Source organism: Larimichthys crocea, chromosome XXIV (assembly GCF_000972845.2).
Source record: "Larimichthys crocea isolate SSNF chromosome XXIV, L_crocea_2.0, whole genome shotgun sequence".
NCBI lineage: Eukaryota > Metazoa > Chordata > Actinopteri > Sciaenidae > Larimichthys > Larimichthys crocea.
Genome location: NC_040034.1, coordinates 19458191 through 19485221, shown reverse-complemented (window position 1 = coordinate 19485221; position 27031 = coordinate 19458191). Strand labels below are relative to the sequence as shown.

Below are 27031 nucleotides of genomic sequence, written 5' to 3'. Positions count from 1 at the left end.
TACAGATATAAGATGTCCCTGTTCTGAGTTTGATTATTTTACTAGATATTATCAGTGTGTGTATATAAATTTCCATCACCATTTACCAATCAGAAACAGGTTAGCAGTTGCAGTGACGTGTTTCATGATCTAACATTTAGAAATTAACAAGTGACTAAAAGAATGATGAAATCTGAGGGTGATTGAATTTTTTATTTGGCAGTGCAGGGAACAACTAGCCAAGTGTTCATGGCAGACCAGAGTGAGTGAAGGAAATAATATGAGTTGATAAAAGAAAGTTATTGAACTATACTTATCTGGTCATGGTTTGGTTCAACAAGTGAACCTAAATAAGTAGTGATGGGAATTGATAAGATTTTTCCGATTCTGATTCCGAGAACAAACAGTTTGATCAGCATCAACTTTGTTTAGTTAGAAGTATCACAGCCTTACAAAACCAACAGCGAGGTCAAAAGAGTCATCTTCTAAATGTAATGCAGAAGGCATTTGTTAATGTGTGTTTAATGTTAACTGTTATAGCATGTTTTACAAAGAAGCACATCGCTCTAACATGGTAGGCAGTGTGTTATTTACCTTTCGTACCTTCTATAGTAACCGCAGAGGTGCTCATAGCCTGGCTGCTGCCGCTGCTGCTAGGTTGAGATTCATCTCCAGTCCGAAGTGTCTCAAAAACACGACATTCATTTAAAAATATTGCATGTTGTGTGCGCAAATGTTTCTGCATGTCCGTCGTGTTCCCTCCCGACGCTGTTATCTCCACTTTGCAATGATTGCAAGTTGAGCTGTTGCCATCTGTTGGCAAAATGTTGGTAAAATGCAGCCAAACTTTGGAGCGTTTAAACCGAGTGGGTGACATTGTTTACTACTTGCGGGAGTTACGTGCCGTAATTAGTCGTGCTTGCTGGAACTAAGCGTGTGTAACTTCTTGCGGAAGTTACGTGACGTAATTCGTGCTTTCTGGAATCGATAAGAGCATCGTTAGATAAACTGCCAAACAATTCTATGGAACTGAAACACACAGAACCGGTTCTCAACAAGAACCGGTTCTCGATTCCCATCCCTATAAATAAGTCCAACAATCCAAGATAAATCCAAACGGTAGTCCACCAATGAAAAAAATGTAGAACTGGGATACACACCAGCAGGAACAGACAACCTGACAAAGGAAAGAGAGAAAAAAAACATTGAGTAAATACAAGAGAACTAATGAACTAATTAAACACAGGTGACACAGAAAACAGGCGGGTAAAGACAAAGGCAAGAAAGTAAAGTCACACAAGATACATTAGGAAAGACTCTTTCAACTGCTGAATCGGAGACCAAAAACTGTGACAGAAATTCAATGAAAAGAAAACATAAGTGTAACATTCTACACCTGCAGTATGGATGGAGTAAGGATGGAAATCAGTTCATGACAAAAGGTGGATGCACCAAGCTTTGAAGGAATGTTTTGGCATTTTGGGAAATCCGCTTATTCACTTTCTTGCTGAGAGTTAGATGAGAAGATCAACACCACTTGAATCTGTATATCTGTATAAATATGTATCTGGAACAAAGTTTACAGATTACAGATTAGCTCGGCACAGACTGACGGTATTTAGTTGCTGTTAGGCAACCAGGAGACTCGATGAAGTTACATCAAATGGTTGCCCTGTCTTGTACAGATTAAAACATGTTAGTTAGAGAGCTTCAGAGGTACTGCTGTTTTGTTTCAACCTGCTACCAAACCAAACTGTCTCCTGTGGCTGCATGTTTCCTGAGAGCGGTCGAAACTCTCTGCAAGAAATAAGACGTCAAACTTTTTCTTTAGGACTGACATTAATGGAATATAACTTCTCAGCCTCCCTGTATAGAAAACCCAGCAGCCTATGAACCTTGTTGACTCATTCTATGTGTGTGTGTGTGTGTGTGTGTGGAATAAACTAAAACAATGCTTCTTCTCCCTGCTTGCCTCTAGTCTGTCGGGTTGTCCGCGTGCCACCTCCGCCATGAGGAAAGCCAGGCTCTCTGGAGTGGAAATGCTAACAATAAAGCAGCAACGTGCCAGCAACGGTAACTACAACTACCACTCACCCACACAATACAGCCAATCAGGAACGATTTGCTGAACCGAATACCAATTTCAGATAATAAACCAATCAGGAGTGCGTGTGGTGGCATTGTCTGAGTACAAACTGCCATTCAGGGCGAGGGTGCGAATAATGAGAAAAGTGGCTCCAATCTGGAAGAGCAGGACTGGGCTTTTTTTGGCAGTAATCAGACCTGGAATATCTGAGCTGACTTGTGGTTATGTGCTTCAGCTGTTTTCTTAACACTTCACCCTGGACTGCAGTGATTTTCAACACTCGGATCATAATGTGATTCTTAGGTCTTAATCAGCTAAAATGACCTGTTATCAAGTCTGTCATGTTTAATTACTTCAGTCCGACATAAAGGCTGGTAAATAAATCAAATGTACGACTGGGGCTTTGTAGTAACGCTGCTTTTCCTGTGAAGGACTGGAGCACGAAGAGGACATCAAACAGCTGGATGAAGAAATCAAAGATTTAAGTGAATCAAATTCACAAGTGGAAGCAGACATGATCAAACTTCGAACGCAGGTAGGTCACCTCCTGTCCTGCTCCATTGTGTGTCAGAGTGAGCGGCGGTGTGTGTGTGTGCGTTGGTGGCTGCGAATACAGAGCTGTGCTGTGACATCCTGTCATCCACCCTTCCTCTCCTCAGATTACAACAATGGAGTCCAACCTGAAGTCCATAGAGGAGGAAAACAAGGTGATTGAACAGCAAAATGAATCTCTCCTGCATGAGCTGGCCAACCTCAGCCAGTCACTGATTAACAGTTTAGCTAATGTCCAGCTCCCTCATATGGTAAGGGCCAAAAGGAACGGCTAGACGGCAAGTTGCAGAATATAGCCAATCGTAGCATCATAGCGGCTTATTCATTTATTTGTGTATCTAACCACAGTCTATTGTGCATGCTAAAATGTGGAGCATTGCTTGTCTTTCAAACAGTGAGAGGGAGTTGTGAAATGAGGTTTGATTGGGCATTTTCTACACACTGGTAGCACCTCCAGCAATTGAAATGATTGCTACATTCAACTACTAAACAAACGTAGATATGCAGTGTATGTCGAGGTTTTGACTGTGCTTTTGGAGAGGTGTGATGACCAAGCTGTTGAATTTTTGAGGAATGAAAACCTGACTGTTTTTTTTTTTGCCAGAATATCCACGTGCTTTCTTACAGTACTTTCTTTCTTTCTTTCTTTTGGGTCTTGAAGATAAAGTGAAATGTATCACATTCTGTTGTGTTTCGTGGCAATCACACCGTATTTCATCCCGTTTTTCATCCTTCACAATGCCATTCTTTCATGATATCCTCTTGCATAATGGATTAGTTCACATTCATGGACAAAGGAACAAATTATTCTTCAGTTAAGCATCCTCATCTTAAGTGGCAAGCCATTTTTTATTATATCCTCTTCTTTTGTATTCCAGCAGTCGTTGAGATAAAGAACAGTCCATGACACTGGAGTAAAATTAATTTAAGATGTTGGATTTTTTTATTTATTTATTAATTTTTTTTTACAAACGATACCTCCTTAACACCAGCAGGTCATTCTGACACTATGGGCTGGCCTGGCTCTGTGTTTGTCTTGTACGTCTTTATATGGGCTGGCCTGGCTCTGTGTTTGTCTTGTACGTCTTTATTTATATCCAGCTTCTATTTTTCCAGTTAATCTGAGGTCTTATATATGTGGCTGTATATCAGATGCTGCCACCTTGTGTTTAAATGTAACAATAACATGACTTAGTTTCTTGAAAGCTAATATGAAATGTGTCCCTCCTCTCCTTCCATAGAAACCACTGGCACACAAAGAGCCTCCTCTAAGAAATAACAGCTGCTTACAGTTGCACCAGCAAGTAAGTCAATGATGTTTGACATTTGAAGTGATTTGTCACTTCCTCCATAAATGTTATTATTAGTATAGATGTATATTTTACACAGATGGAGCTATATGTTCTTCCTTCCTTTAGTTTTTTTTTTTTTTTTTTACTTATCAATCACATGCCTTCCTGTGTTTGTAATACATGTAACTGCAGGAAACAATAATGTACGGAAGCAAAGAAATGCCATAAAGTATATAAAATTTGAAGGCAACCGAATATCTATTTGTGAAATCAATACTGGATACTTATTGTTGAAATTTAAATACAACTAGCCTCTAAAAAGACTTGATATTAAATAATGTTACCTCACAGCAAGAAGGATCCCAGTCCAAACCCCGGCCTTTCTTTATGGACTTTACATGTTCTCCCCATGTCTGCGTCCACAGTCCAAAGACATGCACTTAGTAGGTTAATTGGTGACTTTAAATTGCCCATAGGTGTGAATGGTTATTTGTCTCTACGTGCCCTGAGATGACCTGGCAACTTGTCAATTTCAGCCTAGGTCAGCTGGGATAAGCAGTTACAGATAACAGCTAGATGATGATAATGGCTTGTTTGGATCGAAGGTTTCGGCGCACAAATCATTTTTGCTAAGATTTAGTTTTTCTTGTTTCTTTGTTCTGGTTTATATTCATCAAAATAAAAGATGAAAAATTCAAACTTTAATTCAGGCTGCTGAGGATACTTAATCAAGCCTGATGGAATCAATCAGACCTCTATCCTATCAGGGTGGGACAGAGAAATTGAGATGATTTCTTCATTTTCCATCTCTGTTTGTGACCACAATTCAGCATTAATTATTCAGTCGTGATTAAGTTTCACAGTTGGTCCGCATATAAAATTTAAAACATTATTTACTTCCATACATTGCACTATTTCTTCCTTGTCTGTTGGAAGCATGAAGTTGAATAAAACTGTGAAAGTAGTTGTGTTTATTGGTAATTATGAAGTACATTTGGTGGTTTAAAAAAGCATTAACAACAAATGGTATCTTTGTTGAGACATACATTTATTTTCTTGAGCTGTTTTTACATGTTAGAAGCAGATCTGAGGACATCGTCAACCCTCGCTCACCATTGTTTTCCTCTAATAGCCTCCATGTTGTGTCTTTGATCCTGCAGGAGCCAATAAGTGAGCAGAACTTTGACGCCTACGTGACCACTCTAACGGATATGTACACAAACCAAGACCAGTACCAGAGCCCGGAAAACAAAGCCCTGTTGGAAAACATCAAGCAAGCTGTTCAAGGGATCCAAGTGTAACCATTCGGCAGAGGGAGATTTTTGGTCCCCCAGCAGGTGTGGGTGGTGTATCAAATCGACATACAAGCAGGCGGTGATGGTTTGAGCTCCTCGGTTCGGTGCAGTAACTTATATAGTGTTATATATGAATTCTGTTCTCTCAAAAAAAGAGGTATTATGCTTAGAAAGACCTCAATAATTTCTTTCTTTGGTTCTTTTCTTTTTAGGCCTTGCTTTGAGGAAGAACATAAAAAGAGTAAACGGCAAAATAGTTTTTGAGGACATTCACATTTTGTACGTTTTCATATGAGCTGACATAGTGTCATGTAATGTTTCTAGCTGCTCATGTATGCACATTTTTAGTGTATATTTCTGAACAGTAAGCTAATGATAACAGAACGCGAGTTCTTTTTATTGCTTGACAACAAAGCATTTTAGATGAAAAAACTGGACAGTGAAATAAAAAACGAAAAAACTACGAGCAAGGAGGAAGCTACTCATTTTTCTCCTCACCGGATGATTTTGGACTCGATGATTTTAGATGTTTTTTTCTTCTCCTTCTTCTTCTTCTTCTTCTTCTCCTTCTTCTTCTTTTTGCGTGTACATTGTTCAAGAGCAAGAACTGGTTTGCGAATCGCTTTATTTTCTGACAATGCTTGAGAAACTTTTGTGTTTTGTTTTGATGAACAAAAAAAAAGAAAAAGAAAAAAAAAAGACGTGTAGCTGTAGGTGGGGGCATTTTTAATTGGTGCTGTAGATGAATCCGGAGAGGAAACTGACCTGATGTATGTATGAATGTATGTATGAACAGTTATATTGTAAACATCATTACACGGAAACCCGATGGTGGAAATCCCATTATCTAGGAGAGCCAATTAATTCCTAGAGGAACACATCTGTGCGGTGCATGCATGTTCACATGCTCATCCTTAACTAATCTCAAATAGAAATGATGTGTAAAGACAATGATCTATAGAGACCACATTCTAGCCTTTCTAGTATCAAATCTGCTCAATTTCGAGACTCGTGTTGCTAGGATCAAGAAACGTCTCAGCAATATAATAAGTGAATAATTTGTTTATAGTAGGTACGGGATGCAATCTGCAAAGGAAAAAAAAAAGGTTGGGTATATGCAATTTCTTGTTTATAAGCATAGCGGGGTAACATGAATCTTTTTAATATAGCCTATGTAAAATATTGATTTTTATACAAATCTTTTAATACAAAAAGTCTTTTTAAAAAAGAGGAGGGAACCTGGACATTGAGTTTTAGAAGCGAAAGTATATGAGTTCCACTTTTTTTCTGTACGATTTTGCACAGGGACACCTTCGTTTCCATGTTTTGATGTTCTTACAGAAACTAAAAAGCAGTACCCGAGAGCCTAAAAGGAGGGTTTCAGAGGGTTTTGTAAAGAGTATTTATAAGAGTATGACAGCGGGACTTACAGGGTCACTGTCCCCACTTATGTGCCAGTAGACTATTTGCACTTGTCCTTGAAGATATTATCCTTACGTACGGCGGCGTGCAATTTTCCAGGTGACCTCTTTGGCACACGATTGGAGCAACCAACTGCTTGGAGCCACTGTAGGTGTGGATTTAGTACCACTGAGAGAGAAAGAACAGGGACTTGAAATCAGAGAAGAGGATGATTATAACCATAGCAGTTACACTGTAGGCTATTATCAAGTGTAAAAACATAAACAATGTTCTTTCATTTTTGCTATGTTTTAGGAAGATGAAGTTATCCCCCAGCAGCACTTTATATCTAATCACTGTACAAAGGATTAAATAGTCAATCAATTCAAGGTTTTAAAAAAAGCAGAAGAAATGGTGGATGAGACCTTCGAGGGGTGATACAATCCAGCGTCACGCCCGTATGCCTGACTGTATGCACCCCTCCATTCTGTTGTTCTAGTTGTTAGCGATCATGTTCAGAATTTGCCTTTTTGAGAGCTAATGCAAAAGGTGCTTGTCGTTCACCTGATTGAATCTCATCTATTGTACTTTACTGTCCTCTTTCAGGACTCTACTACCCATCATCCATGACTGCATACGCCTTTTTCCACAGCATTGTGTCTGCAGCTTTTTGCCAATATAGTAATGCTTCAGTAGAGTAATAGCTAGTACCAGTTTTTGAATTAATTCTCATTATCAGTAAAAAGGGAAAAGGGATTTTAAAGCACAAACCGGCTGCTCATCTGATGTTGGTACATAAATAACAAATCTGAATAGAGTTATCTGTGACTATCTATAGGGAACACAAAAAGGTTGTCACATATTTAGAAAGCTGACTTTTCATATAAATTATTGTGAATTCATCAGAGTTTATTATTTTATTTGAGCCAATTCATTTTGAGACTGGTTTTCAGTGACCATTAACAAAGACAGGATTTTGTATAAACTATTGTGCTCTCTGTGGAACTGAAGTTTGATTTATTTTTGTACTACACAGCATGGATTTGTTGACATTTTAATTTTGCTATAAATGTGTGAGATCACAAGTTGCTGTGATATTTCATTTATAAATTGTGAACTTTGTACAATTTTTGTCATGCTGGATGTTGACACATCTTACTCTGAATAAAGAAAAAAATGTGTTGCCAGAGGCCTGTAAATCGCTTCCTTTTGTGTGTTCAGACCAAATCAATACTGCAGAGCCCATTTTCGCTGTACTGAACTCTACCAGCAGATGTCAGCAAACCCAAACTATACAATACACTGTCACATGCTGCGCAACTCCCAAATATAATATATATAACATATATTTTCGGAATAAAATAAAAACATAACCAGTGATTTGCAAGCTATCTTCAAATAATCCCTTTTGGAGCAGTAGAAAATGAATGAAAACTACAATTTTACACACTGATCTTTCAGTCAATACAAGTTATTGTTATCGTTTTGTTGTTTGAGACAACACACAACCAAATTCCGACCAGCTCATTAATTAAGATTCAAATGCAGCCCATCTGTCATTTAGCCAAGATAGCACATTTCACTTTGGAGCAATTAAAGGAGGCTACGAGGCTCTGTTCCACATCAGTCACAGTACTCGAGCTGTTGAATGTTGAGTATTACTCAAGTTAGACTCTATAAAACCCACACTGAGTTTCTTCAAGTGATGTTTCTCAGACTCCACAACATTTTCAAGGGTCTGAGTAGTGCTCCCTGTGAAGACTAAACTGACCTTTACACCATGTGTGAAGTCTTCTTGAAGTGCTGTTTTGACTGCAGCACATTGAATTTGAAATGAAACAGCTGACTTTTAAAAGGTCCACTGTCTAGACGGGGGGCCTCTATTTTCAGAATAAGGCAGACATGGAATATAATATTCCTAAATATGTTTTCATGCATGTATGATCACCTGAAAATAAGAGTCTTTATTTTTGTTAATTTAAAATATCTACAGCGGGAACGGGTCCTCTTCCACGGAGACTGCCATGTTTCTACAGTAGCCCAGAACAGACAAACTGACTCTAGACATGGCCTTTCAAATATTGGTTTTCCTTTAAACTTAGAAGGGAAGGACCACAGATGCACCACTACATGTAACTAAATTCTACACACTGGACTGAAGATTCTTTGAAGGTGTTCACACAGTGTTGGACAGCATAAATCACATTTCACATTTCTCAGAGCACCCAAACCCAACCACAGATCAGACAGTGGTTAATTCCCAGCAACAAAGTGTTTGAGTTTCTATGTGTACTCTTACTGGGATTACTAATAGGGCAGACATGGTACAAATAACTTTAGGATCCCAAGTATTTTGAGTTTGTGTATACATACTGTGACTGTCACTTTTTATTTTCAAGGTATACACTAAAATTCAACTGTTTTCTCAAGGTCAGCCTCTTGTTAAGCAGGTTACAGGTTTGAAAGGTTACAGGCCCTGACATTGTAGAGAGAGGCAGCAGTCAATGGGAGAGACAGAGGTATGGACCTCAACTGGGCCCAAACTGTGGAGAATGTGCAAGACGTTGTATTCACACACTACCGAAGCACTGATTTTAAACTGTATAACATGTCTAAAGGGATAATTAACAAAGCCCTGATTTTTGGGAATGCTATAGTCAAATATCAAGGTCCAAGTATCTTGTTGATGTCAGAATCAACCAGAATCAATCTACCTTTGTTTTAGACCTATGAACCTATGAGACCTATGAACTTTCTACACTATAGGAGTAACAAGAGCGGATGGAGAGCATTGACAACGCACTAATCCACACACAGAATAAAATATTTCCACAGCAGCTCCCTGTAAATAAGAGGCCACAGCCCATAGAATGCACCGAAACAATCCTTCTCACTGTTAATCGGTGTCTCCAGTCTGTCAGCCTGTGGAAACGCTAACAATAGCAATGGAACAGCATTGTTAGCGGTGGAAATGCTAACAATGGCACGGCAGCATGCCAGCAAGCAGCAGCAGACACAACTACCTCTCACCCACACAATGCAGCAGTCAGGAAAACAGATGTGGGATGATACTGAGCAGAGTTCCAGTCTGAGACAATGGACCAATCAGGACTCTGTATATATGTATATGTATATGTGTGTGTGTGTGTGTGTGTGTGTGTGTGTATGTATGTTATACTGTCATTATCTTCTATCATCATTCTGTGTGATGACACATCAAATCGATGATGGCATGTAAAGTTTGCTGTGTGTATGGGCTTACATGAACACACACCTCGTAATAACATCTTTTGAATTACTACGTTTTGATAAATATCTTGCACACTTAAATATTCTGCATACTGTGCACATTACCCTTAGTGTATACTTTGCACGGTCCTGCACTAAACTGTACAGCTCTTCACATATTGTTTTAAGTATTCTTTTAAATCACTGTACTTTGATGTATTGTTATGTCATGTCATTTCTGCATTTAACAGCAGGTGTCAGCAAACCCAAACTATTAACAAAGGACCACTGTAGTGTACATTCATAATGCTGTGCTCTAGGTCAAGGCTGCAAACTTATCGAACATTTATTTAATATTGAAATAAATATTTTAAAGGTTTGGATGGTAACTGATTTGAACTGTTTTATTGTGTTTAAATGTAGAATTCATTCAGGTCAGCCTCCATCTGGGAGAGAATGGTAGATACATTTCATTTTCTTGTCTTGTTATAGAACATAAATATTCTGTATTGTATTGAAGGCTTTCTGGCTAAAATAATGTCAGAGTGCTTTTACAGGTTAGCTGAAACGAACTTATTTGTGTCAGCTCACTGGTTCTCAAACTGGCATGTAGTTTTCTCTGCTGGTCCTTGGAGTCTCTGGCATACAGTATGCATATTTTTAATGATGTAAAAAAACATCCTACAATCCTACACAATTCTGAAATACCTCATCTACAAGACACTGAGATGTAATTTTAATTTGTTACATCACAGTCACCTTCATCCATGTGGCATGTGTATACTTCTTTGATAGGTTATAAACTCAAAGGTGACCATAAGATAGTAAACAGAGGTACAGAGGTACTGCAGCTGTGTCTCCAAACAGGAAAAATGAGGAAATAAAGTGCAGATTAAGAATAACCCCGTACCTCATTCATTAGCTGATGACACCATGGCAATCAGGTAATCTTCCTGGGGGTCCCCATTAAACATATAACACATGGCACATTATATAATAGACATGAATCAAAAGGTCCAGTGTGTATGATTCAGGGAAATCTATTGGCAGTAATTCAGTATTCATTAATATATTTTATTAGTCTATAATCACTTGAAAATCTGAATCGTTGTATTTTCATTGTATTAAAATGAGCCCTCTATATCTACAGTGAGAGTGTTGTCCTCGTCCATGGAGTCCGCCATGTTGAGCTGACATATGAATTTTGAGTTTTGCATCCTACATGCTTGGAAAAAGAGGGTGAGGCGTGGGAGAATGTTCATTTGGTTGCAAATCTGCGACTTCACTGCGAGGTGCCACTAAATCCTCCTACACACTGGACCTTTAACATACAGAGAAATAAGAGCAAAGCTTCCCATGCGTGTACAAATCAAAGACAGTTGATACTGTGCATGCATTTAGATACATTTATAAAAGAAATCCATAGTTTAGTCAATAAAAAAAATAAAAAAAAATGCATATAAATGAGTAGTTACATAACTCAGGTGAAGGGAAACACTGATACTAAACAAGTTTTAGACTTTAGTCTTGAAGCACACTTTGATCTGTGTTGGAACACTTTGGAGAGGTTCACCTCCACATGGCTCAGAGAGACACCTGAATGGGACGTGTCCATGAAGCACATCCACCCCAAACCTCATGACAAATTGCGCATTAACGGGATCAGTGGGGGCGCTGTGGCAGGTTTAGAAACGTGCTGCCAAAGACGTTCAGATCCCGTCGTAAGTCGGACAAATGGGTTCTAATTGGAGCCTGTGATCACACAGTTGTTCCTCTCAGCTCTCTGCCGGACTCACATCGACTTGGATTGTAACACTGCCCCACTTCCCTCCCTCTCTCTCTCTCTCTCTCTCTCTCTCCCTCCCTCTCTCTGAGTGTGTGTGCGTCTCTCTCCCAGTTGAGCTGACTCTCTGTTAGTCTGGGAGTGGGGCAGCTGGCAGTCTCTGCTCGGCTCGGCTCGGCTCGGCTCACTGCTAGCAATGGCGCTGCGGGCTGGCCAGCTCTTTTCTCCGTGCGTACTCGCGGCGGCTTTGTTAGTGCTCGTTAGCGGACCACAGCCCGCGATCAGCTGTCCGAGTCGCTGTTTATGTTTCCGAACCACCGTGAGATGTATGCATCTAAACCTGGAAACCGTACCAGCAGTTTCTCCTCAGACTACCATTCTGTAAGTAGCTTCTTTTCTCTCTCTCTCTCTCTCTCCGCAGCCCTTGCAGAGCGCGCTGGACGCTTGCGCCCTGCTGAGGCTGCAGAGCTTCAAATCATTCGTCTTAATGAATCCCAAACTTTTGGATCTTTTCTTTAAAAATCACTGACATCCAAACAAAGGGTCGTGCAGCAGTGCAGAGGTCACTGGAGTTTTTCAAAGTTCTGACACCTGCCAGTGAGTTCAGCTGTTGGCTGTCGAGGTTCATGGAAAAAAAAAAAGGGTTTTAGGGTCGCACAGCTGCGAGAAACGTGCAGGGGTTTGAGGCTCTTCATCAGAGGCAAGTGTGAACACCTCCTCCGTGGACACACAGTTGTACAGTTGCATGTGATCTGACTTCATTGGGTGTGTGTGTTATCATGCTGTGTACTTACTTTTATTTCTAAGGGGAGATCCTTGTTCCAGGTCAGGCTTGACCTGCATAGAGACAACACGGTTTCTGGTTAAACTTCATGTTTGACTTTCCCTCTGAGATGAAAGGATGGAAATACTTCTTACTTGACAGGCACTTGTGAATGTGTGTCTCTGCGAAAGTCACCCCGGCCAAACAGTTTCCCCTTTTTTTCGTGTAGCTGGCCGTAATGACTCAAATCGCTCAAATATGTGGCACCCTTTGTCTCTAATTGGCCTCTGCAATCTTGTTGTGCGTTTTGGGTCTATAATGCATGGGCCTATAAATAGCTTCATTCAGCCTGGAAACAGGGAAGGGGGACAAAGGGGCAACTCAGCCAGCCCTGTACCACAGCGGCACACTCAGAATTAGCCTTGTCCTCTACCATATGGGGGTCAACCCACAAGCCTTGCATGGGGGCCCATGGGTGCGCCCCCTTTGCCCAGATAACCTCAAAGAAAAGATGAAAGTCCACCGTTGACCACAGCAATGAAAGGATTGTTTAGGTCTTCTGTAGGATGTGTCTAAATCTGTTAGAGGGCTGATCAGAGCAGGAGAGCATGCTGCGGCTTTCCCAGAAGCTTTCATGCTGGTGGGCTTTGAAGCGGCAGCAGCAGCAGCGTCCCTCCACCCACCCCCCACCTCATGTTCGGGCTGTCATGTCAGGACATGAATGCAGTTCCTGCCCGGGCCTTCCCTCATTCTGCTGTATGAAATGTTCGACACATCACCGGTCATCTGCAGCCAGAGGACGCCTTGTGGAGGAAGAGGAATTTCCGTCGCTGCAGTTTGCGGTCTGCTCGCTGCGGTTGATCAAGTTAAGCCTCATAACATGGTCGTCAAAGTGGATTAAGAACATGTCTCTACACAGAGACATTGTATGTGAAGGAGGGTACACTGTGTTTCTCCTGTGGGCTTTAATCCAAGTGATAATCTAACAAATAAAGTCCTTGGTTTGAACTTTTCGTCTGGGTCCTGAGAGCTGTGCAGGGTTAAGTTACAGTAGTTTTGTTTTGCTGTACAGTCACTTGACCTGTAACGATGTGCTGTATAGATACTGCATTCCTCTTTCCATCTGGCAGCACGCCATCCAAGGAATTTACAAAAAGTAATATCATAAGCATGCGAGGCGATTCCCCCATATGAGCACACCTGACAGAAAACAATTGAAGGGGAGCGTCGCTTACATTATCTTTGTTATGTCTTCACCTGAAGATCCCTCCCGAAGCTTCCTCAGAAAACACGGTGGAACTCGATCAGTGTGCGTACACATCTATGTTTCGGATAACAGAGGTAGTTTCAAACGCTGAATGTTAGTGTCTTCAACTCCTTGAACCTCCAAACATCTCTTTGGGTTTCCTCTGGGCCACTGCAGTAGAGAATAAAACGTCTTGGCTCAGAAGTATGACTGCACACAGGCTTTGTGCCAAGAGCTTTTCGACATGACACTTGGACCAAGAAACATCAACGTTTTTTTCTTGTTAGGGGGGGGGGGGGCTTCTTTGGAGCCTACATTTGTTTTTCAGCTGTTTTCTCTGAGGACTTTCTGTTTGAGGCATGACAGTAAATTACGTTCCCTCTCTGTGATGACACTGCTGCATATCTTCTCATGGCTTTTTCGCTGGAGTCGGAGCACTATTATGCCAACATCAAATACAAACTGCTTGTTTCAGCGGTGTTTACCTTAGAGCCTCAAGAAATACTCAACGTGACGAGTCTTATATCTCACGCAGTATCAAAGCTCGTCTGTGTAACAGACAGTCAGGAGTCCTGTGTGGACATCTTGGCTGTTCAGTGTTGCTTAACACGCAAAGAAATAGTTTCAGCTGTACTGTATCTATGTGTCTGCACAGCTGGCAACATGTCACTCAGTTATAAATCTGTTAATGGCTCATTAAATTGTTTTGTAGTCCTGTGACTTAAAGCATGTTTGTTTTTCAGCTGGTTACTCCGTTATTATGCTGTCATGAATGAGGTTCTTAATCTAAAACAACCATTTTGAAGCTGTGTACTTGCAGAAAGTAAAAGAATGTGCTTGTAAGCTGTGGGTCTGCCTTTGAGTTCAGCAGCTGTGTGTTGTGTGCTGGATAAAAATGAGTGTCCAGATCTGGAGTTTGTGGGTGCAAGGAAGGCTGTTGAGGCAGTTCAGTGGGGGTTGGTGTCGCACTGTCACCAGGTTGTGGGCTTGATTGTAGAGCGTGGTTCTGCCTGGTGTGATACACACACACACACACACACACACACACACACACACACACACCAAGGTCAGCAGCCAGCCATCGTCAGACTCAGACTCTTGATGTGTGTGATGAGTTGTTTGGACCAGAAAATGGTGAAAAATGTTTCCCAAAGCCCAACGTGGTGTCCTCAAATGTCTTGTTTTGTCCACAACCCAAAGATACTCAGTTTACTGTCACAGAGGAAAAAACAGAATATATTCACATTTGAGGAGCTGAAATCAGAGAATTTAGACCTAAAAAAATGACTCTAAGCGATTATTTCGATGATTAAACAACAATTAACAGTAATCGATTACTAATCGTTGCAGCTGTGGCCTTTTACTCCTCAACAGTGGCCTGGTCTGTCTGAGTGACAGTGTTGGTGATTCAGGGAGGGAAAGTGGAGTTCCATTGTGTGGAATTTGCTGCAGTCAGGCTTTGTGAGGCACTCCGTCTCTGCAGCATTATGGAATGCAAAGCCAGAAATCCCTAAAGCTTTGCTCATTTGCACAAGGCGATTGGGTCCAAGATAGTTGTCGAAAGGAACTTTACTGGCCCCTTCCTGTGCCCGTCCAGTGCAGGGCAGCTGGTGAGTTCACATTTGTTCTAAATTAGTTCCTGATAATATATCTTTAATAAACACTGAATTGTGGTTATTAAATCTGGACCTCAGTCATATAGAGGCTGATATATTAAACTGATAAAACTACTGTGATGGAAGGAATACTGTTCTTCGTGGAGGCCAAGGATACTTCAGAAAACATATTGTGACTCATAACTAAGTACTTTGAGTGTGACTGTTTGAAATGGCGTTTTGGGGTACGTCAAAGTAAGTAGGTGATAAAATTGATCATCAGAATAAACCCGATCATCTGCCATGATAGTCAGAGTGAGGAAAAAAGGCTGAGACTGTGAGTCTGTTTTCGGTCATAGTAGTGACTGTACTCTCTAGATAAAAAAAAAGAGAGAGAGAGTGAGTCTTTCTTTTCAAATCAAGTCCAAATCCTTCTGGCTCTGCAGGATTTTGATAGGCTCCTGCTCTGCACCAGCACTCCCCTGACGAGAAACAAATCCTTGTCATTTTTTACACAGGATGTGTTTTGCAGAGAACCATCGCAGCCATGTTTGGAGGTCCTGGTTCACTGTTCCTACAAACCAAGCGAGGAGCCAGCCATGTTCTTGTTTAACTAAGAATGACTCACGCACGGCCCGAGAGTCCTTGGCAAACCCACTTGGGCATGTGTCACAAAGCCAAACGACTCCCTCGACTAGGGGGGGGAGAGAACGAGAGGAGAGGTCCACACATGGCACTCAGATGCTGGCTGAATTGGGCAGCAGCCAGGTTCACTCGTCGTCCTGGCTCAGACAAGAATTTACAGAAACCTCTTTTGAAATTTTCCTTGCAGCTATAGTCTCCATTTGCACAGCTCTGCATCATATTTGTGTTTGCTTTGTGAAAACACAGAACTGTTGAAACTGCATGGTAAATGTCATGGTTTGCAGAGATGACAGATACTTGGTTGATTATTTAATCTCACGTGGACACATCTGAGCAGAACATGATATATACATCATAGCCAGAGTCTGACAGCTGAGTTACAAACTCATCAGCACAGTGGTCCACAAACGTTTTACTGTGCCTGTGATTTTTGTCTTCATACGAGTCCAGAAACTGAAAACACATTGACTGCCTGCTGTTTTTCATGTTGAGGTTGGCCATATTAGTCTCATTCACACCACCTGTGTGCAGGATTTGGTGGGCACATATTGTTGTTGGAAATCACAATGTCTTCCACTGCACCAGTTTCTGCTTTTTGGTGGTGCAATTGGTCACAGGCCCACGGGTTTCTGCAGGTTTTACGTCAGCCTTCTCCTCGTTACCGTCACCGTTTCTGTCGCCCACATCGAAACCAGTCCAGCACTGCTGTGATTGACAGTGATGACACTGTGTTACTCTTCCCTCACAGACCTGTCAGTGTCACTGTTGTCCAAAAAAAAGACAGACGCGGTCACCTATTGATCTGACAGCAGACCTTCGCTGAAGTCACAAAGTTTCAGTTATAATAACTGCAGCTTTGTGACTCACTTCTGGTTAATGTGCAGCGTTTGTGTAATGTATAGCTACTTTATACTTTCTTATAAAGAGCACAGTGCAGGTGGTCGCACAGAGAGCAAACCGGCTGGGACTCAGCAGAGTCACCAGCTGCGTCTGTGATGTAGTCACAGGTGGAAGACAGCTTTCTGTCTTTTTTTAAGGGAAACACACACATTAAAAATGAATCATACAGCACCTGTGTTTATGTTGAGCTGGGCCGGCTGTCCCAGTTTTGGTGTTTTCCAGCTGAAAGTGGTTCTTCATGTTGTTCGTGGGTTTTTAAAGTTTCAAAATATAGGCGGCTCTATGTAGACGTAGTCTGCTGCCGTTTTACATCGTAACCCATCGAGTAGGTAGTGTAGTCGTCCTGTGTGGGGCCTGAGTTACTCTGTCCCTAGTTTTCCTCGGTGCACTCACTGGACCTCAGTGTCTGTTATGCACAGAACGCCCCAAAACACTGTGGGCAGAGCGTCAGCATTGTCTGGAAATAGGTCATTCTAATTATCTTTTGAGAAATGTTTAAGGCTTGAGTTTAGTGTGTTGCCAAAAGCTGCAAAACAAATGAACTCCATGCATTCAGTCTCTCTTCAGGAGTAACTCTCCATGCTATTTTTATTTTGATGTAAAAGTCAGCTCCCTTTGTCCGTTTGTTCCCTTCTTATCAGCGCTGCATGTTAAATTATGGGCCTACCGTCCTGTGTGGGTAAATGACAAATTTCTTTGTTTTCCAAAAGAAATCAAATCAGCCTTTTGTTCCGTCCTCACTGTATCAGCGCTGTTGGCATCAAATTCCCATGGCTCCTTCATTACTGAGCTGGGAAAGCTGTTCACTTTCAGGCTTTAGGTTTAGGCAAAAAAAAAAAACCCAGAATAGTTGGTCCACCCCTCTGCAGGCTTGTTAGCCTCGCTGTTTTATGGTTCCCTCTGGCTCTGTGCCATCAAAACACATTAATGGGAGTTAACAGACTTATTTAAGTCCCGGAACAAATATCTTAAGATCTCAGTCTGTGCTCATTTATTATTATTATTTATTTCATTTTTTTTTTATGACAGCATCTTAGCCTTCTCCAGACGCTCAGTAAACTCTTTGCTTGTTTAGTAAATGTCCTGCATACTTCCTGTTTTTTTTTCCTTTTGTCCACTGACTCATTCTATTCTGCTGTTTCTCCCCTGACCGTAAACAAAACCACTTTACAGACCATTTTGTTCCTGTATAGTCACAACATCCTGTTTAATTGTAGAGAAGGGATTGTTGACGTTTGCTTTCATGCTGGTGTTAGTGTATATCTGATGGATTAGTGTCTTAAATCGCTGTCTTTGGGTTATGATGGATGGGCGGGGTCAGGTTTTGGCTCTTACACACACACACACACACACACACACTTTATATTAACATATCCCAGACAAGACAATGAACGCGCAGCACAGTTTGGGGTGCTATAATCAAAAGCTGCGAGCGTGAGATACATGTGATGTCACCGGCTCCGAAACCTCCAGGACACTGTGATCAGCTGAGCCTCGCCTTCCATCGACAGCTGATGCTTTAAACACTCCGCCTGACCTTATTTAGCCTTCTCTGCTAAGAAAGGGAGACACAAGCACGCACGCAGCCAAAATAACAACCACCATTCAAGTGAGTCAGTTAACAAACTTCCAACAACAGCGAGTGTCGTCATGGTAATCGGTTTGAAGGGGATTTCAATAGACAGTATGCGCTACTGTACGTGTGCTGTTAGGTCATTATAACAGGATACTGTTTAGACTTTTGAATTTATCTCAGTAGAAATCACAATCATTGCTTTCATGTATGCAACCTGAACCGGCACGTAGCCCTGCTCTCCTCCTCCTCCTCCTCGTCTTCATCCCTCACAACTGGAGGCAGTTCAGGCAGGACAGCCCCTGCCTCAGCATGTCGGGACAGTGCACTCTGCACCCTGCACGGTATAGAGCTGTTTTTTCCTAAGAGTGTCGTACCTCTTCACATAGCAGTGGTCCCTGTTCTTCACCCCTCTTTTTTTTTCTTTTCGTTTTTGACAGCTTTGTTGCCTCAGTGCTCAAACCGCTCAGACTGTGAGGTTTGCTTCAAAGTTCAGAAGCTTTTGAATAAAAAAAAAAAAATTACGATAAGCCCCAGTTTTATTCTGAAATCTTGATTTAATGACATTTCTCACACACAGGCGCGCGCCAGAAGCAACAGTACGGCCGCGGCTGAAGGACGTTGCACGCAGAGCTTGTCAGTTACACAAGAGCCGTTTGAGTGAATTCTTTGCACCAGCTCGCAGCCTATATGAAAGGAAGTGAGCGTATGAAAAAGTTGGACTCTCCTCTGATTGGATCCATATGTGAAGGCTTTTACAGACCGAATGACCCATAAACATTTCACTGGCTATGAAATCAGTTGATTTTATTATTCGACCCACATTTTTCGCAGAAATATAAGAAAGCCAAAAAAAACTCAGGAATGTATAGCTTTGTGCTGCGTTGCCTGTTTGCGCATAGAGGGAAATAGACAAGACGAATGCTGAGCTAATGGATAAATGCAGCGTCCAGATTCAATCTGTGTGCATCGCAGCATCAAAGGTTGGGTCAGACAGAAAAGGAGTGATGGTGAAGCTGTTTTTTCCAAACTGAATAAGAAGCCTGATCTCAAGAATCTCATCACCCTGGCGTCTTGACAGTCTTGCATAATCAGCAAAGTATGTTATGTCTGTGTGACCCAGTCTCACAGTATTTACTTTGTAAGGTCATTGGCTAACAAGAATGTTGGTAGACAGTCCAAGCTGTTGCTGGGGGAGTTGAGCTTTCTAGAGAAGAAGGGCTGATGAAGTTCTCCCTTTCATCTGTGCAGTAATAAATCTGCTATATGGTTGCACCCAAACGCTCTCTTTCTCTTTGGCTGGGGTGTGTTTCAGTACATCTCTCTGTCAGGACGCCAGTGTCCAGCCATAGCTGTGTTGTGGGTTAAAGCACCAGTACATACCATGCATGAATAGCCGGTTCCGCTCGCAGAATTTCTTCTTGTAAAAATACACTTAGCAAAAAAAAAAAAAAAAAAAAAAAAAGAAGCTCAGCTGAAGGTCAGATGACTTAAGAGCCGAAAGTTCCACAAACATAACATCACTGTTGAGATGAAATGCTCCGGTTTCACATAACTTGTCATTTTGTGGCTGCTAATGCCACATGGGGTTAAGAATGATTTCACCTTCGCGGGGATAAATGCAGTATCAGGCTCTTTAGCTTGTCACTTTCATGGCACAGACGTCTTGTTTTAAAAACCCGAGAGTGATTAGTGTCACGTGGAGATATATTGTTATCATTACACAGCCTCTTTAAATTAGGACGGTAAAGGGGAAAGATACTGAATCCTGCTGACTGCTGCGACTAACCCTGTGATTGTTATCTTTGGGGCAAATGTTATGTAAATCTGCCCCCATGATTAAAGCTTGACAAAGGCATTCCTGTGCGATGACTAATGTGTCCAATTATCCTTCAGGATTATTACACCAAGGCTCTGCAGTGGATTGCTTTCCACACATTAAGAAATCTTCCAAGTATAACTATTGAATTTATGTGCAGCTGCCCTCTACAATATACTTAATGATATACTTTTCTCAATATGAATGTATTTCCTTCTGCTCCACAGAGATCTGAGGTTCAACAAAATCAAGGATTTACAACCAGGTTCCTTTAGACGATTAAAGAACCTCAACACACTGTAAGTCTTTGTCCCCGCTCTGCACGCACCACTGTGAACTGTTGTCTGCGTATGATATAACTTCTTTCTGCGTTTCCCAACTAATATTTTACACCAGTGGCATCCTGTTGGTAAGAAAATTCAATACATCAAGAAGACTGGGTTTCTGTTGAAAATTAATCAAGCCCATTTCCTTAAAAACAGCCAAAACGGCACTCTGTGGAATGACTGTCACTTCCCTAGAAAGTCCTGTTTGTATTACACACACACACACACACACACACACACACACACACACACACACACACACACACACACACACAGGCAAATTCTTGCTCTGTTCTGCTGTGGTTTCACACATGTAGGTCAGCTTGTAATCTGTGAGGAATTTATTTTTCCACTTCCACCCACAGGACTATTTATCATATGTCCAGCGTGCTAGATGGTGCATTGCTAAGCTAATAGAGCCCAAACGTTCCAAGTTTTTTTTATTTATTTTTTGTGTGCGTTTTTCACTGGCAACATGTTAGTTTAAGGACCCTCTCCAAATTTGTGCGCACGCTTCAGTTTCAGCTGTAGTCATACGATGACAGGCCGGATTTTAGGCTGACAGAATAAATCAAAAGCACTGTCACCTCATTCAAATATTTGCAAACATTACTGAGATGCTTTCTCCTTTTCATCTGTGCATGCTGTGGTGCGGTGTAGAAATGTGCAAAAATCAGTTAGTTAGTGTAATGCTAAAAGTGAAGATAATAGATCCGGTTCTGTATCCCTGATAGTTAATAAACATGAGAATATGTGCAGGGCACGGATATAGTGGCTCAGATTACATTTCAAAGTGAAGAAAGTGCCTTAAGGCAGGAGAAAAGCCCAGCCAGCCAGCCAGCCAGCCAGCCATGCAGACTGCTGAGGGCTTTATGCATGTCTTTGTCTTTTAACTACAGCTACATGTCCAGTTTTACTATTGTACAGACAGAAACGTATGTAAAGTAAGTTTTTTAAGTTTGTTTGGTAGAAAAATCACACACATTAACACCAAAATGTTGAACTGTGCACATATGTTTGATGCACTGATGCAAACAGCTGTGAATCACAAGATCCTGCATCTTGTCTTGATTTAGACAAAGCACACTCCACGTAGAATTAGCCAGGAACAAACTCACTGTCTGTCTTATGAACACTAAATAACCCCCTGGTGTCTTCTTCACAGCCTCCTCAACAACAATCATATACGAAGGATCCCCAGGGGGGCATTCGAAGACCTGGAAAACCTCAAATATCTGTAAGTTTGCCATTGTGTTAATTTGGCTTTGCTTTTGAGGTCAAGTGATAGATCTTGGCTCAGTGTGGCAGTGTCTCTTTGTTCTGTCAGACTTTACAGGCTAAAGGACTCTGTTCAGTTCACTCTGTGTTCAGTCAACAGAAGAGGAAGCATGGTGAAACATGTCCGACACTAGTTGAGTTGAAAAAAACAAAAAACAGCATTCACTGTAAAAGTGGAAGACAGCTGATGTTCCCAGACTGCTGAGTCAGTGAAAATATATCAGTGCAGTCAGTGTGCGGAAAATGCATCAATGAAAAGTCTCCCTTTGTCTGATCCCCTGTACTTATGTGTCTGGAAGTCTTGACCTGGAGGCAGAGCCGGGAACAGATATTTGAGGCGTGTGTAGCCTTGAGGCTTCTATGAGAAGGGTAGTGTGCTCGCTTGTTAGTCACTTACATTATCATCCCACTGGCCTCCGTCGTGGTGAGAGCACTGTCTGTGCTCACAGTCAGATATGATCTGATTCCCCGGCTTGGACTCACGTACAGCACTCTGATAGTGAAGGGCATTTTTAATAGCTTCACATGGTGTTCTCTGTTTAGTGAGATGTGAACATTTTGAGACTAAAGATGACATTTTGCGTTGTCTAACTCTGGCAACCTTCATGTCTGTGAAGTGAAGCCAACACAGGAAGTGTCAAAAACTGCAGTTCCTCAAACGTCCACTTGAGGCTGGCTCCAGAACTGAGTCAGTCTCCGTAAGTCCCCATGTTCAAATGTCCAACTTCACAGCAGAAATAAACATGTTTACAGCCTGGTACAAAAAACAGTTTTGGTCTCTATAGCTAATTTCATGACAACTGTACTGAGGGTGAATTTATATACAACTCACCTGTTCAGATTATATTAAGACTTAAAGTTATGCAGAATTAAGAGCAGGGACGCTTTGATTGACAGGGGTTGGTGCCGTTACAGGTAGCTTGTTTTAGTAATCAGGCTTTATTCAGTCCGCCTCGGCTCCACCCACACTACAAGTCAGGAGGCAGGACTGCTAAAATGGCGACAGCCACAGCCACCACACTCTTCAGAAACCAGGACATCACCGAGACTACGTGCGTGTTTTTTTATACAGTCTATGGTTGTCTGTCTTTAGATAAAGTTGTCTGCTTATGGCTGGTAAAGGCTACACGTCTCTCTGTTACATCACTGCCCCGCTCATACTGTACATGCACTGTAGACTTAGATCATCTGTATCAGCTCCAGGGTGGGAGGAGGAGGAGGTGAGTAGAAGGGATGTAAAGGCTTAGACACAAACATACACATTCCCAGCGTACTCCCCCGCTCTTTATGTTGTAATTAGATCCTCTGGCTGTTTAGTAACTATTTTAATTACAGAGGCTAACTGGCTTTAAAGCAGAGTTGATCTGAAGCCTGCACCAACCTTTGTGATTAGGGTGAGGTTGTAGGTTGAGAGGGTGTTTTTTGGGTTTTTTTTTGTTTTTGGTTTTTGTAAGGTTGTTGTTTTTTGTTTATTGGTGAGGTGGATTTTGGGGTTGGGGTTTTTGGTTTTTGTTTGGCCCCCCCCACACACACACACCTCTCTCTCTTCCTGCTAATTCTGTTTTCTATAGCTGGGGGGCTAGATTGTATCTCCCATCTCACCTCTTCACTTCCTTTGGACCCCGATAAAGTTCACTCCCTGTTATCTTTCATGCACCACAAACCTAATGGTACAGTGACTATCTATCTAGCCCCCCTCCTCCCACGACCACCTCCATAAACAAGTCAAACAGAGGTCAGAGTTTGTGGGAACCCTTCACTGTTTAATTTATCCTCTTCCATTTATTCAGTTGCATTCCCAGTTTCCTTCACTACATGCTTACATTAGTTTAGCATGTAACATTGATCATTTAGTGAAGTGATCAGCAGCAGTCAGGGCAAATCCTCCTCACGCTCAACCAGACATATTTTCTGGTTACAGGCAGGCTGCTGTTCAAGTGCATACTGTCTACTTTTTGTTGAGTCTTACCACTAAATCATATCTGAGCATTGAAGTGAAGCCCACAATTTTCAAATCCATCTTCTCATGTAAACCCCACATGCAAGCACACACACACACATGCACACACACACACACACACACACGCACACACACAAGCCTGCAGTGTTTTTCATCACTTCTGGAAAGTGAAGCTAAAATTTAAAGTCAGTTAGCCACTTGCAAGTTATTACAATAGTAATAATATTACAATACATCTGGTTACATAATTGTCACTAAACTGAACAGATTATACTTAACGATCTGAGTTTTATTACCGTCATCATTCTTAAAGGATTGCTCTGCTTAGAAATGTAATAAACGTTTAAGTTTGTTGTCAGTAGCTTCCTTGTAGAAGGAACGAACATGAATGAATGACAATCTTGGAAGTAGTATTGCAGCAATATATATACATATATATATATATATATCTAAATAAAAAGTCAGTCAGTTTATCTACAGTATTGAATTCTACTGCATTAGTTTTCTTAAATATATAATATGTAATATTTTGTGAAATTCTAATAAAGTGTTATGTTTTCATTCCTTTAAGGGTAACCACTGAAAAGAACTGTGTAATACTGTATAGTATACTTTCAGAGACAGTAATCATACCATGGAAGTCTCGTCAACTCTAACCTTGTATAGATCTTCTGTGATAAGAAACTTGATAGCATAGACACGGTGAGGGCATAAAATGATAAAGAGAGGATGTTTTTTTCCATACCTTGCTTCACTTCTGCTGTGAAAAAATCTGAATCTCTCATGAGAAGAGAAGTGAAACGGAGGGATGGGAGATGAAAGGACGAACAGCTGTAAGCCATTGTTTCTCCAGTATCACATTTCTTTACAACATGTATGATGGAGGGAAAGACGTGGACGCGTCGACGTTCTTTCCGTGTGCTGAAACACCACGTTGATCCCGTACAGGCTGCATATTACCTCGACCTGTTTCAAGTTCAAGTGTTAGTCGTTGAGAAAAGTGGAGACGTGGAGAAAAGATTTGACACACGAGGAAGTTGTGATGTCATGTATTGTTTGTCCATTGATGATGACTCAACAGTCCTTGATCAGATCCTTTCTGCTTTCTCTTATAATAACCAGGCAGAATTCAGATGATCCTGTGTGTGTGTGTGTGTGTGTGTGTGTGTGTGTGTGTGTGTTACTAATGTTACTGATTATCTCTCCTTTCAGCTATTTGTACAAGAATGAAATCCAATCAATTGACAGACAAGCATTTAAGGGGCTTGTCTCTCTTGAGCAACTGTAAGTGACCAACTTCCTCGTCAACCTTTCCCTTCTGCTCGCTCCTCCTCCCACCTACTGTCTCTCCGTCTGTAAAAATACCTCTACCTCCTTCCTCCCTGAAAGATTGCTGTGAACAATTCATGAAGCCTTGTAAGGTCCACCTGGTCATAAGCCATTTATAAACTAAGTCATTGGATGTAACAGTGCCATGCGTGTTACAGATGGTGGCATCATTCTCCGAGCTGTGATGAATGCTTTGCGACATGACTGTGTAGGCCTTACACAGGCATCATGAGAGGCTCTGTTCAAGTTAGTTTGCATTACAGTGACACCCTGTCCTCCCTCCACCCCTCCACCCTTCCGCCTACGTGCGACCCCCCCACCCCCCAATCTTCACTACCACCATGCATGCCGTGTGTGCACCCTTGTATGCCGCGCTGACCCTCTCTGACCCCTTATTGCATGAGTCGCATGTCTTGTGGTCAGGACGACAGATATGCGCCACCCCCAAACCTCCGATGCGAAGCTTTAAAGCATGATACATCTCGCAACCGTGCTGCAAAGTAGCGCTCACAGCGTCGCGCTGGAGTCAGAGCTTCTGCTTTAGAGCAAAGCTCGGTTTGCATTTACGTCTTCCCCGCTACTGCGGAAACCACTCCTCTGCTCTGATTCGCCGTAATCTGCTATAAGTGTTTATTTGTGAGAAAATCCTAGTGCATTCTGTGTGTTTAGTTTGTGTGATAGAGTCTTGTTACTTGTTAGTCCTGTGCTGCTTTTACAAGAAAAACCTCTCATGTTGTATCACATTAGCACATTGTTGATTGATGTTATAAATATGAATTGTGTGTTAAGACCACTGTTAGCAGAAATGATCCCTGTAGTATGTTGATAATCCACCATGTCATTATATCAACCAAATTGGCTGCCGTGCACCTTTCTCCTCAGCTAATGATGCTTTCTGTCCTCTCGGAGGAGACCTTGACTTACTGTACCTCTCTGTAGCTACATTAACAGAGAACAAATGGCTAATTCACCAAGTCAAACCAATTCCAGCATCAGGCTCCATGCCTGGCAGCTGTTTTGAATTTCGCTACAATAATGAAAGGTTTTATATGTGGGTGACAAGTTCTGAGCCAGATTGCATACATTTTAATAGTTCTTTTACATCCCCACTGGGTAACAGATGCCAAAGCCTGTAGTCACACGCTTCTTTGGGGGGGAATTAACAACTCCAGAGACCTATGCAACTTACATTCCTGTATGACCCACCGCCTCCGCTCATCTGTTGATGTTTTATCAGCAGGGGATTTGTCAGGAAGTATAGGAGGGTGGTCATAAACATGAATATAAAGTAGGATGTTTTCTGGGCTTCTTAAGGCTTTATTGATTTGATCTTGTTGCCAGCTAAAGTGTGTAACAAAATAACCGGTGTGGGGTGTTGATTCATCCTGGAGGAGAGGGGATTAAGTGGCTCTAAAATTAATTCACTGTTGGCTTCATTAAACCTTTCTGTCTTTAGCTTGTCTGGACTGTGTTGTGATTTTCTATTCTGGCCCCGCTACAACACATATTTTAGGCAACACCCAAAGACATAATGCTGGATGGTCTAGCCCAGCCTGTAAAAAAACACAGCTAAGAATCAACAGCTGAGATATACTTACAGACAAAAACTAAACTGGATTTTCTTGCGTTGGAGAAATATTACATTTTATTTTACGTCCTGTGCTGCTTTAGTCTGTCTCTGTCTGTCTGTTTTGTTACTGCAGCTACTATGAGTGTTGCTTTCCCCGTCAAAACAAGCAGATACCCAACTGAACCCTTACAGTTATGTTCAGCCATCGGTTGAATTTCATTTCCCTCACGTTTTATTTGTTAGCATATGGGTTTGATTTATGTTTTCTCAGCTTTCATGGGCATAAATTATGTTTGCATTCCACGAGATAATCGTAATACTTGCTTTTCACCTGTGGGCATCTCATTTCAAACTCAGACCCTGTATATCAACTGCCTAAGATGAATGCCTGATGTGCACATTCCTGCAGTC

At 41.6% G+C, this 27031-nt stretch overlaps 2 protein-coding genes across 8 annotated transcripts in view; both read left to right on the top strand.

The window, feature by feature from the left end:
* The window catches only part of myt1lb (myelin transcription factor 1-like, b), an 88577-nt gene extending 80783 nt beyond the window's left edge, over positions 1–7794 (top strand). For 4 of the 6 annotated variants that reach the window (XM_027274890.1, XM_027274888.1, XM_027274889.1 and 1 more), the window contains 5 exons: positions 1958–2052; positions 2497–2600; positions 2725–2772; positions 3859–3921; positions 5070–7794. In XM_027274890.1, the coding sequence (XP_027130691.1) occupies positions 1958–2052; positions 2497–2600; positions 2725–2772; positions 3859–3921; positions 5070–5210 (451 nt within the window). In that variant the 3' untranslated portion in view covers positions 5211–7794. Of the gene's footprint in view, positions 1–1957; positions 2053–2496; positions 2601–2724; positions 2869–3858; positions 3922–5069 lie in introns of all 6 variants that reach the window. The other 2 variants (XM_027274886.1, XM_027274885.1) reach the window with 1 other exon arrangement.
* Positions 7795–11524: 3730 nt separating this feature from the next.
* Positions 11525–27031, top strand: part of pxdn (peroxidasin) — a 44070-nt gene continuing 28563 nt past the window's right edge. Inside the window, exons 1-4 of one of the 2 annotated variants that reach the window (XM_027275136.1) lie at positions 11525–11997; positions 20385–20456; positions 21649–21720; positions 24934–25005. In XM_027275136.1, coding sequence (XP_027130937.1) covers positions 11813–11997; positions 20385–20456; positions 21649–21720; positions 24934–25005 — 401 coding nt within the window. In that variant the 5' untranslated portion in view covers positions 11525–11812. The remainder of the gene's footprint in view (positions 11998–20384; positions 20457–21648; positions 21721–24933; positions 25006–27031) is intronic. The other variant, XM_027275137.1, reaches the window with a different exon arrangement.